General features: G+C 54.5%; 1 protein-coding gene across 1 annotated transcript; it reads left to right on the plus strand.

Annotated features, from left to right (window-relative positions):
- Positions 1-4,230: 4,230 nt before the first annotated feature.
- Positions 4,231-12,142, plus strand: Prrt4 (proline-rich transmembrane protein 4). The gene is made up of 4 exons (XM_013019979.1): positions 4,231-4,870; positions 4,979-5,083; positions 5,411-5,536; positions 10,317-12,142. The coding sequence occupies exons 1-4, from the start codon at positions 4,231-4,233 to the stop codon at positions 12,140-12,142; spliced, it is 2,697 nt and encodes an 898-aa protein (XP_012875433.1).

Here is a 12,142-nt window from a genome sequence, read left to right on the forward strand (position 1 = left end):
GTCTCCAGTCCACTTACCTTCTTAGAGGAAGATCCTCCAGACCTTGGCTGGGAAATGAGAAGATCAGTTACCTAGTGGTTTCGAATATGGGAAGAATCCCAGAACTCTGACTGTATTTCACCTTGACTTTAGCCATGCCTTTCAGAGTCCCAGAGGCACCTTGAACTGCCAGTTTCTGTGCCTTCTGTGACTTATGCAATGTAAATCAAGTTGACTCTCAGTTTCCCCTCTGCCAGTTGGAGATGCCTTTTTCCTCGGGGCTGATAAGTCAGTAACTGCATGGCTGCCTGCTGTTCTGCTCTGTGATCTCCTTTCCTGCTCTCTGCATCCTTGCAGATTTAGCTCTTGATTTCAAAATCTCTCTATTGAAAATTTAGTAGGGTTTGGAGAGGGAAATTAGATATATGCCTTCTGTCACTATCTTACCCCAAACCTTTAAATTCCCTTCTCAATATCTTAAAAAAATGTAATTCTTAGGAATCACCTTACTTGATCATGGAGGACTGCTATTTTAATGTACTTGGGGTATTTTTATTTCTGCCTTTCCATTTAGAAGTCTTTAAGTGAGCATGATTAGCAGGAAATGAACCTTTCGATGAGGAAGATTCCATGAAATGTTTCTAGTGGGATAATTTTTATTAAGTATACGAAAGAAAGAAAATCAGAGATTGACTCCCAGTCTGCTGTTGCAGGCAGCCTTTGATGGACCAACAGTGGGAAGAAGAATAACCCCTTGAATGCAGGGTGCAACAAACAATGCCCATTGCAGTCATTTAGAGGCTCAGAACAAATCTCAGACTTCATCAGGTGGGCAGGGGGTCTGATTTGCTTTTATATCATCTGGGAGGAGGGGGTTCTGTGATCAGGAAATGAGCTCCAAATGGCTTTCTGAAGTGCTGCCATCGCACACAGGGACCTCACATTCATTTACTTACAAATAGTCTAGCAGTACCTATCTCAGGCAAAGTGTTATGCTAATTCTATGAGGTAAACCTGACCTAGGTAATTTTTTTTTGAGGGGAGGAAGGGTGGAGATGGAGTTATGGGTTGGTGATGGTGATATTTTATTGTGCTGACCACAATGATCTGGAACTTATCATCCTCCTACCTCAACCTCCAGAGTAGTTGGAATTATCTTGGGTCATTTTGCCCCATTGCTTAGGTAATTCTGTGTGTGTGTGTTGTTACCGGGGCTTGAACTCAAGGCCTCACACTCTTGTGTTTTTTCCCCCACTCAAGGCTGGCGTTCTACCACTTGAGTTGCATCTTTAGTTCTGGCTTTTTGCTGATTAATTGGAGAGAAAAGTCTCACACTTTCGTCTGTCTGGGGTGTTTTGAACCTCAGTCCTCAGACTCAACCTCCTGTGTAGCTCAGATTACAGGCTTGAGCCACTGGTGCCTGGCTGCCTGGGTAGTTCTACAGGTAGCAACTCCATGGCCATTTTACAGAGTAGAAGGGGTAGGGAGGAGAGAAGTTCAAAGCCACCTCCAGGGCTCTAACACGCTGACAATAATTTTTCTCCCTCTATATGGCTTGTCATGAGAAATAAGGGAAGGAACTCTTCTAAAGCACACCCCCTGCCCCATTGGGCTGGGCACCCAGGTTGAGCATCAGGGGTTTGAGGAAAAGCTTTGAATAATGCAGAAAACTTCAGGTTTTTATGTTCTCTTGATGCTTCTAAATACTAGTATTTGGGAGAGAAAACAAAGGGATTCCGAGATTCCAAACATCAGTGAATCACTACTATAGCCTACCAGGTCTGTGAGCCATCCAGAGAGAATTGATGCTGGTGGGTCGGCTGGCTGTCTCTGATGTTCAGAGGAGGCTGGGGACTCGCTCTTTCATTTCACTGTCTCCTCTCATGTCTTACTGGAAAGCATCTCTGCTCACTGTTCTTTTGGGCAAACATTTCTGAAACTCTTAAGTATTGGAGAGACAAATTTAGCACAGAGATGTTGCTTGAGGATTGACATTTGGCAGTTGGCCTGCGAAGTGTAGGAGGCACTTCAGTTGTAGTAGTGCAACTGTTTGCAAACCACCACTAGTGAGAGGACAAGCAGAGAGGCCGAGTTGAAGTCTCTGCCAGGCTGTGCAATCTTGGGTAATCCAGTAATTTTTTTTCCCTCCTGTTACCCATCTGGCCAGGCGATTATGGCTCCCTACTGTGATCCTAGCTACACAGGAGGATGAGATCTGAGGATCAAAGTTCAAAGCCAACCCAGGCAGAAAAGTCTGTGTGACTCTTAACCTCCAATCAACTAGCAAGAAACCAGGTATCAAGGTGTGGCTGAAGTGGTGGAGTAATCGCCTTGAGCAGAAGAAGCCCTGAATTCAAGCCCCTGTACCTATCTGTAAAATGGGGACAGGAACAGAATTGTGTGTGAGAAAGAATGGGGGGGGCGATGCATGCTTTATTCATGGGAAGGGATTACAGAGTGACGGGGGTGCCATTCCTGGGGCATGGTGTGTGTGTGTGTGTGTGTGTGTGTGTGTGTGTGTACGCGCGCGCGCAGGTGTGTTGCATAGCGCGTGTGGCTGCGTGTGCTGGACGCCCCAGGAGTGTGTGACTGCCAGCGCCGGGCTCAGAAGGAGGAGGCGCCCGCACTCTCCGCGGCGGATTGGCAGCGTTGGGTGAATGAGCGCGCGTGGGGCTCGGAGCCTCTGTGCGCGCCCGGGGAAGGGGGCGGACCGCGGGCCGGGTGGGAGGAGGAGGGGAGAGGAGGGCGGGCAGGCGCCGGAGCCCGGAGGGAGGGCCGTCAGAGGCGGCTGCCGCGGACCCGGCGCGCGCGCGGGGCCCGGGAGCTGGGATCGCAGCCAGGAGGCGGCGCCGCGGGGAGGGAGCGCCGAGTGCCGAGCCCGAGCCGGGCCCGCTCGGCGAGGGGGGGCGCTGCGGGCCGCGGGCAGGGGCCGGGGGCAGACGCGGGGCAGCGGGTCGGCCCACGGGCATCGGGGTCTGGAGATCCCGATCGCCAGCCTGGGCGCCCCGGAGCCTCGGGAAGAACCGGCGACACTCCACCGAGCATTGCCCCAGTGGGGGCCGCCACAAACGCCCCTTCCTGGGGGACTTGGCGGCGGAGACCCGCCTGAGGGAGGACGGAGAGGAGCAGGTCGGCGGGTCCGCACTCGGGGAAGAGTGAGTGTGTGCATGTGTGCGCGCGCGCGCGTGCATGTGTGCCCCCGAGGGGCGGGTGGGTGTGTAGGGGTGTGGGGGATGGCGGCTCAGATGTGTGTCGGTACGGTGTGAATGCGTTGTGGGTGTGTGCGCCTCTCTGTACACATGTGTGTGGGGGTGTGTGAGGGGGCCAGGAGAACACAGACCTTGGGTCCCAACCCATGTAGGAAAGAGGGGGCTCAGCAGGATGCGGTGTGTGTGTGCGCGCGCCCCCCGCCCCCACCCCGCGCACCCGCGTGCAGAGGCATGTGAAGGGTGAGTGGGTGAGTGTGTCATGGGTGCTAGGTGTGGCTGTGTGTGTGTGTGTGTGTGTGACGTAAGGGTGCCTGCTGGGTACACGTGTGTCCCTGGCTCCTCTCCCCTCCCTTCCCCCACCAGATTGTGTGTGTGTGTGTGTGTAAGGGAGAGTTCTTGGGAGGGATTGGGGAAGCTGCCGCTGCCCTTTGCCCAGCTTCCCTGCCTCATCTTTCCCAGGAAGCAATCAGTGGCCTAGCGCTCCTCCCCCCAATACTTGTAGGGTCTTCAAGACTAGGGCTACTGCTTCTCAGGTGGAGCCCGCTCACTCTGCCAGGTCACCGGGGCCTGTTTCCAGTGATCCGGGCTGGAGGTGGGTGTCACATCGCATGCCCTCCCTAGAGCTTGCTTGTTCACAGCTGTATTGCTAGAAGAGTGTGGCACCTAGGGAGCCTCTGGATTTTCCAGAGAGGAGGGTTGGGTGAAGAGGGAGAGAGGCTAGCTCTGGTCTGAGAATTCAAGCCATTCCTCTCTGCTGAGGATGAGGATGAGGACCAACCAAGGGTTGCAGTCATATTTCAGTCCCTGATAGGCAAGAGTTGGGATGTTCTGGGGCCTGGAGGTACAAAAGAGCTCTCTCCTGCTTCTCTCCTCCTGCTTCTCTGAGATTGGAAACTTCTGGGGTGGGGGGGGAGGCATTTCTGTTCTGGGAAAGCAAGAGGGTGGCAGCCAGGACTCACAAGGCCTCTCCTCTCTCCAGGACTATCTGCTCAAAAGGTTCTGAAGAAGTGAGACCCTGCCCACCTTGAGGCCACGTGGGGCCATGGCGGGGCGGGGCTGCCTGGGGCTGGGGCTGTTCTGCTGGCTTGTGCTTGCTGTTCCTGTGGGCCCCCAGCCTGCCTCCTCCGTCCCTGGCGCCCTTCCCACCACACTCACCCCGCCACCTCAGAGCGAGTCCTCTATGCTGTCTCTCAACCTGGGACTAAACTTCAAATTTCATCTTCGGGGACCTGCTGCTGTGTGGGGGAACCCGGTCACCGAGACCCAACCTCTCTCGCCTGGTCCAGGCCAGGAGTCAGGGGAAGAGGTGGCCAGTGGACTGAGGACTGACCCCTTTTGGGAACTGCTGGTAGGCTCCCTGGGGAACTCTCCCTCGGAGTGGGGCTCTGCTGAAGGCAGCTCTACGCCCTGGGCCTCCTCTTTGCCTGCGGAGTCCACATCGCCACTCTCTGGTCCCACTGACTCCTATCATCCCAGGACGGGCACTGTGACCTGGGCCACTGCTCTGACAGCCACGGCACCTCCATCCACTGTTCCCAGACCCCAGCAGAGTGAGCTGGAGCTGAAGTTTGATGTGGCACTGAGAGCAGGTGCAGCCCCCACACTCGGGCATCGAACACTGCCCCTGCTCCCCAGCCTGCGGGCCAGCCTGGCAGAGATTGCTGGGCGCCTGGGACCTTTTGGTGAGTACCTACCACATCTGAACAGAACCACTTCTGGGCACCAGTTGTTAAGAACCCACTGCCCTCTGGCAGGTAGGAGGCAGCTTTAGCCTGGTCTCCTTTTTGCAGGGTTCTTTGGTACTACTCTGCCCCCAGTCCGGAATTTCTCAGGCTTTAGCCTCCCAGGAACAACGACACTCCCAAGCTCAGATTCCAGAATGTCAGATTCTCCAGGTGAGCATTCTTTTTTCATTACAACAAACACTTGTGGGGCATCCCCAGGCCAGGCGCTGTGCTAGTGGCCTGACCATTCTCTTCTTGGCCCAAGGGAAGACTCTGCTTCTCCTAGACCCTAGAAAAGAGGTACTGTGTTTTAGGGGAGACTTCTTCTTGCTGTATTGACTCTGGTTTGGTGCTGGTAGCTTAGCACAAGAAATATATGAGCTACAATTCCTGGGACTCTTGACTTCCTTTAGGCAAGCTCTGGAGGACACGTTTTTCTCCAAAGTTCTGTGGCCTGCTGGGAGGGTGGCTCTTGAGCCCCATGTATTCCTGTTCTAGGGTTCTTTGGCACAACTCTGTCCCCCCTCCCACCTCTCCTGGAAAGGAAGTTCTCAAGCCCAGGCCTGCTGGACTCAGCCACTTTGTTAAGCTCTGCTTCAGTTGAGACAACACCCACGCAACATGGTAAGTATAGAGCATTTGAACTTGACATTCATTGAGTGCTTACTGCACATGAATTCCTGGGATCTTGTAGTTCGTTGTCCTCACACCTGCAACCACCATTCTTTTCATCATCATGATGGGGAAATATACATATTGATGGTCTAATAAGTGTTGTCAGGGAAAGTCCCACACAAGTAAGTCATGATCCTCTATCCTAGATAGAGTAGAAAGGGGACAGAGGGATCAGGGCCAAATTATACAGGACTCCATGATTTCCATAGCTTCTCTACTCACCCCATCCTCTACCTTAGATGGCCTGGCCTGCCTTTCTTGCTCCCACCCATCTCAACCTTAGGGCCCTTTCCTCTTCCATCTGATTGGACATGACATGCAGTCAGATATGGGCAGAGCTGAGTGCCTTATTGAGCATTGAAGAGGAGACCGTGAGCAGAAATGTCACTTTCATTCAAGGGACCCTTTCAGAACATGCAGGCAGACAAGAGAGTAGTACAGAGCAAAGACTACAGGCCAGGGCAGCAGGAAACGTGGTTGTGAGTCCCTTTATTTGCTTCTGAACTGGGTGACCTTAGGCAGGTGTTTAATCTTCCTGAGCTGGAGTGCTCTTGTGTATCTAGGGTTTAGTGGCAGTACTGAATTTGCCTAGGAACTGTTAACCTTCCAGAGAATGTTAACTTTTGACATGGTGCTGGGCACAAAGTAGTTCATTAAATAATACCTATTACCCCTGCTTCTCTTCCCTCACTGTATCCCAATATCCCGCTGCATCCAACCTTGCAGACACCCTAGCTCCAGGCAATGGTGCAGATGCCATGAGGAGGGATTTCCCGGCCTAGCTTTGCTCTGCTAAGGGTTTGTTGTAACTATGTAAGCCCTCAGTGATGTCATACTAGGCTGAGCCATGGATGTCTCTGGCCCTCTGACTTCTTCCAGTCTCAGAGTAGACATCTCTCCTGCCTTTCTGGCTTCCTCAAGCCACCATCATGGTACTCCCTTGGTGGTAGGTGAGGAGCCAGCCCTCCCCCCTCCCCCCTACTGTTCAACCAGTGTGCAGCAGAGTCAGGATCTGCTGTAAGCGAGCAGGGAGGAGTCTGTGCCTCTGGGGATGGATGCTGGCCGGCAGTCTGTCGGCCTGGGTGACAGTGCTGGCCAGGCAGGTTTAATGAGTCTGGACACTATCAGAGGCTGCCCAGCCCTGCCCTTACCCTACTCTTCACTGGTGGCTGCAGGAGCCCTGCCTCTTTCTGATGAATCCAGGAGGACTGCAGGTCTCCCAGGGAGAGAGCCAACCCTTCCTTGCTCACGCTAGGAGTATGTGTGTGTGTGTGTGTGTGTGTGTGTGTGTATGTGTGTGTGTGTGTGTGTTGGTAGTAGTGTCATGCAGTTAGGGACTAAAGACAGTCTCTTTGAGTCTCCTCTAGGAGTTTTCTAAGCTAGGTGTTATTCACCTTGGATTCTAAGCTAGGTGTTATTCACACCTTGGATTCCTTGAGCAGGGTCCCTTTCTCCAGGGTAGAGGTTGTATGCAGCCTAGCCATACCCCAGCAATTATAGCAGGCTGGAATATATCAAGACGCTGGTTGATAAGCACTTAGTACCTACCCTCAGTGCCCTGCAGTGACCCCACCCCCACCCCTTGACAAAGCTGGCAGGCAGGACTCTGTTCTGTTCTCATTAGCCAGCACCTAGGACATTCAGTTGTTAAATATTTTGGGTGTCACTGCTGCAAAGAATATCAGTTCTCCACAGTCTTGGAAGTGGGGGTTGGGAGAGGGGTGGCGTCAGGCCACTAACCAGGCTACAGCTTCCAGAATCTAGAATGGAGATTCAATTCCAGAGCTCTTTGATCTGGGCAGCTGGTGGATAATCAGGTCTGGCTTTTCCATGAACCAGCTGGTTCCTCCCCCTGCCCCTCCCCAGCCAGCTCCTGCCTTACCAATTACTCACATTGACATCCCATCTCCTCTAGCATCCTAGAGGTCAAGAGGGGCCACAGGGCCAGAGTGGGACCTCTCTGGAGGAGTGGCTTGTCTAGGAGAGGGATCCTGGGAAGGCAGGATGAGAACATCACTATCTTCTGAGCAAAACACACAGCTCTTCTGGGGAAGGAAGCTGTAAATGGGGAAAGCAGGGATCATATCAAAGGGATTCTTTGAAGGCAGACGTTAGGCTTTCTCTCATCTGTTTCTACCCATACCTGGCATGTGTGTGTGTGTGTGTGTGTGTGTGTGTGTGTTTGTGTGTGTGTGTTGATCTGGGTATCTAGGACCCTTGGAAGAAGTTCTAATTCCAAACTCTTCTGACACTTGAGCTGCCCTAGTACTTAGCCTATTTTCTGGTTTTATTCCCCTTCTGGATTCTTACAATTGTTGCAATTTGTTGTAGTTGTCATAGCACTTGGGAATGGAGATGACAGATAGGTTTCTTGGGGCCCACAGGCGAGCAGTGATGTTGGAAGAGGGTATACTGAAGCTGACCTCACAGAGCTGTACTCATTTACGTAGAGAGCAAGGAGGGTGGGGAGTTGTGAAGTAGCGATCTGGGCCAGGCTGTGAGCCTCCATGCCTCTGCAGAGCTCACAAAGGTCAAAGCATTTTGCAGAAGCAGTGGGTTAGACCAGGGCATCAGTGGGACACAGAGGATGAGAAGTGGCAGAGTGGATGTATGTGATCCTACCCATGCCAGACTGCTGCCCTCCCTGATCACCACCCAGTTTCCAGCTGAATGGTTTCTCATTTAACTGATGGCTGCTGTCAGTGCTCAGGGGTGGTTAGGCCATCAACATGGTGGTCTTCAAACAGAGTTTATAACCCAGTCAATATGTGGATGCTCACTCATTTGACAGATGGTTGTCTTTCTAGACATGTTTAGGATGTGCCAAAGACTTTTAATCTATACTACAGCCTTCAGTTAGTTAAATCAAGAAGTAGTTTGAGGCTGGAAGTGGTCACACACAAACACAAGCTCATGATTAATCCATGATAAACATTAGCCAAAAATAATGATGCCAGTCACAATCATATACTGAATGATTTTTTTCTCCATACCAGGCACTGTAGAGTTTCACACACATCATCTCATTTATCCTCATAACTGTCTTTTGCAGCAGGCATTCTTACACAGTTTGGATTTGAGGAATGAGAAGGAATGGGAAGCAGGGTGCATGCTGCCATTTGCAGTTGGCAGAGAGCTGTATATATTTAATTTTCTGGCTGTTCCAATTCCATCTTCTTCTCCTCCTCCCGCCCCAGCCTAGAGTTGACTTATGCCCCCCATTTCATTACCTTGTTCTCAGAGCTGCTGTATTTTGTCTGTTCCTAAGTGTGAGCTGCTGCTTTCTGGGAGGGGGGAAGAGTTGCTCCTGTGCCTTTTAGTACTGCCCATCTGGAGGATGGCCAGGCAGTTGGGACAAGAGTATGAGAATTCATTCCACATCTGTCTTCTGTCCTTTTCTCCACTCCCACAAGGCTGAACCTGCCCTTCACCACCACCCTTTCTTCCTCCATCTTGGCCTGCAGCTGCAGTTCTGATGAGCCTGAGAGATGGGGGTAGGGAGAAAGTAGTTTCCAGAATCTTCTCTTCTGCCTGACTCTGGGGAGAATCCCCGAGTCTAACTCCAAGCGGTTCCTCTCTTGTTCCATGAGACCAGAATCACCCACCCAGCTTAGTTGAGTCCCCCTTTCCCCAAGGGATGTAGAGAGATGTTGGAGCACAGAATGGAACAAGGACCTGAGTTAGCAAACCCCAGCACACCCGAGGGTTTCATCCTACTGTGATTCCCTAATTGTTCCTTTCCAAGAGTTCAAAGACACCCGCTGGGACTCACAGGAGTCCGAGTCCATCTCAATGTCACTTTCTGTAAAATGGGGATAGAACCCAAGAGGCATGTATAACAAGAGCCTTCGAGCAATGGCTGTGTGGATGAGTCAGCATGGAGTCCACAGCCACACACTGGCTGAAAATAGAGGTGTAGCTGATAGAAATGGCAATGGGCAAGAAGGAATGGTGTTCTAGAGTCCTGGAGACAGGAGGTCTTACCTCTCTCCTCTGACTCTGTGGGTGTGTATGCATGTTACTTGAGACAGGAACAAATTGGGGAGCTGTTAAAAAAAAAGGGCAGGAGAAGCATCTCCTAGTGCCAAGGTGGAAAGTTAGGCACCAGGAATGTAAATTAAGCAGACTAGTATTAAGAGGAGGATTTGGAAAGATGTTCAGATTGGTGCTCAGATCTGGATTCTCGTTACACATTGCCCATTTGTGGCCTTGTACAGGTCTCTTTGCCTCTCTGCAGGGCCTCAGAATCTTCATTTACTCAATGGCTATCTGCTCAGTGCCAACTGGATGCCACAAATCATTTAGTCATAGAGATTGAGATGTGAGCAAAGAAAACAAAAATCCTGTTTTCATAAAACTCTTTCTGGTGTGAGGACTGGACTGGAAGGAGCCAGCCATTTAAAAAAAAATTCCAATTGTACAGTTCTGGACTTCTGAAGAAAACTCCTTTTCAGTAGAAACACAAAGAGAGGGAGGGAAATGAGCAAAGGATGGGTATACAGGCAAGAACTGAAGCTTCAGCCTGAGAGGTTGGAATGGGGCAGGGGAAAGTGAAATGCCAACATGTCTGTGAGTCTCCTGTGTAGGACAAATAGGTTCCGAATGCCTTCTAGATGTTCTGATGGACACTCAGTCATTCGATCATTCTTTCAGACTACTGAGGGGGGGGGTGGAGGGGGAGGAGACAGGGCTGTGCAATCGATTCAGCCAAATGTTGTTTTCCCCACAGACCCCACTATCTCCACCTCTGACTCAGATGACCCCTCTCCTGCCAGCCTGGGAAACCCTTCAGAGCAGCCCAAGTGTGAGCCAGAGCCCTGTGGACACGGAGACATGCCCGGCCTCGAGGAGCAGTCTCCAGCCTCGCCGGTGCCGCTCTTCTTTTTAACCCTGGAGGCCGACTGGGCAGAGGCCAGGGCACGATGGGGGCTGGCCTGGGAGGCCCACGTGTACGGGGCAGGTGCGCTCTTCGGTCTAGTGGCCCTGCTGGCGCTGCTGGCTTTAGCCCTCTTGCCTTGGCGCTGCCCACCTGGCGCCCCCTGCCTGGCGCTGCTGGACCTGCTGCTGCTCTCGGCTGGGACCACGCGGGCCTTCCCGCTCTTCTACGACGCGTACGGGCACCGCGATCGGCTGCCGGTGCTCGCCTGGCTGCTGCTGCAGGACCTGCCACTGCCCTGCCTGGCTGCTGGCTTGGGGCTGGCTTGCCTGCTGCTGGCCCGGCCGCGCCCGCCCCGGTGCCCCGCTGGCTTGGCGGCGCTGCTGCTCCTGGGGCTGGGGCTGGCGGCCGCGGCCGCTCTGGGGAGCGCTGCTCACCACCCACTGCGGCCCCTGAGGCTGGCCTCGCGCGGGCTGCACGCCTTCCTCGCCGTCCTGCTTTCTGGGCTCCTGTTGGCGCTCTCTTGTTGGGGAGGGCGGCGGCGGCGGGCTGGAGCGCCCCTGGGAGGATCCGGGTTCAAGGGCGCTACCCCTGTCCCGCAGGCGCGCAGCCCTTTCGCCCCTCGGGAGTCCTGGCGGCGCGCGGCGCGCACGGCCCCGGTGGCTGGCACCTTCGGGCTGCTGAGCGGAGCCCTGCAGGGCTACGAGGTGCTGCATGCCCTGGGCTACGGAGGCCAACCCGGCCTGGAGGGGCCCTGGCCCTGGTGGGCCTTCCAGCTAGGTCTGCGCCTGGGCGAGGTGGGGGTCGCGCTCCCGTTGGCACTGCTGGGTCTCTACCCCGCGCTCTGCAGTCCCCGCGTGCCGCCGCGCTGCTGGGCCAAGCTTTTCCGCTTGTCCCCGGGCCATGCAGCGCCGCTGCTGCCGGGAGGCTGGGTCGCCGGGCCTCGGGACAAGGAGCCGCTGGGGAGCGCCATTGCACGTGGCGACGCGGAGCTGCTGCAGCTGTGCGCCCTGGCAGGGCCAGGCCCTGACCTCCTGCTGCAGGGCGGCGGCTGCCGAGGCTGCGAAGGCACCGCGGCCAATCCCGCCCCGTCCTCGGCCTCGTCCCCCTGCAGCGATTGCACGGTGGACTTCCGCCCGCCCTCTCCCATCAATCTACGGCGCAGCATCGAGGAGGCCCTGTGCAGCGAGTCGCTGCTGGCGCCCGGCCTTTTCCAGGGTCCTGCCTTCGGCGAAGCCCTGCCTGGGCTCGGTCTCTACCGCACCATCTCGCTGGGGACCCAGACAGGGATTAGGCCCAGTGGGAGGTCGGAGGAGGCCCCCGGATCTCCAGCGCCCCCGGAGCTTCCTTCTCCTGGGGCCTGGCCGGCAGGCAGCAGCCCCTCATCGGGCTCGCTTTGCGGACTTTCAAGGGACAGTTCGTCCATGTTGCTCTGCTCCAGCCCAGACAGACCCCCGCGCTGTCCACTTGTCTGCATCCTCAGTCCTCCGCGACCCTCCGGAAGCAGCCCTAGCCTCCCGGCCTCCGGATCCTACCAGGCTCTGTCCCCACCTTCCAGCGACTCCCCGGAGCCTGCTGCGGAGTTACAGGCCCAGGAGGCTTTGCTGCAGGAGCAATTCCTGGATGCCTGCCGACAGATTGACGAGCTGAGCATGGGCAGCGACACTATAGACCTGTGA

The sequence above is a fragment of the Dipodomys ordii genome, unplaced genomic scaffold (genome assembly GCF_000151885.1).
Source record: "Dipodomys ordii isolate 6190 unplaced genomic scaffold, Dord_2.0 Scaffold48, whole genome shotgun sequence".
NCBI classification, from domain to species: Eukaryota; Metazoa; Chordata; class Mammalia; order Rodentia; family Heteromyidae; genus Dipodomys; species Dipodomys ordii.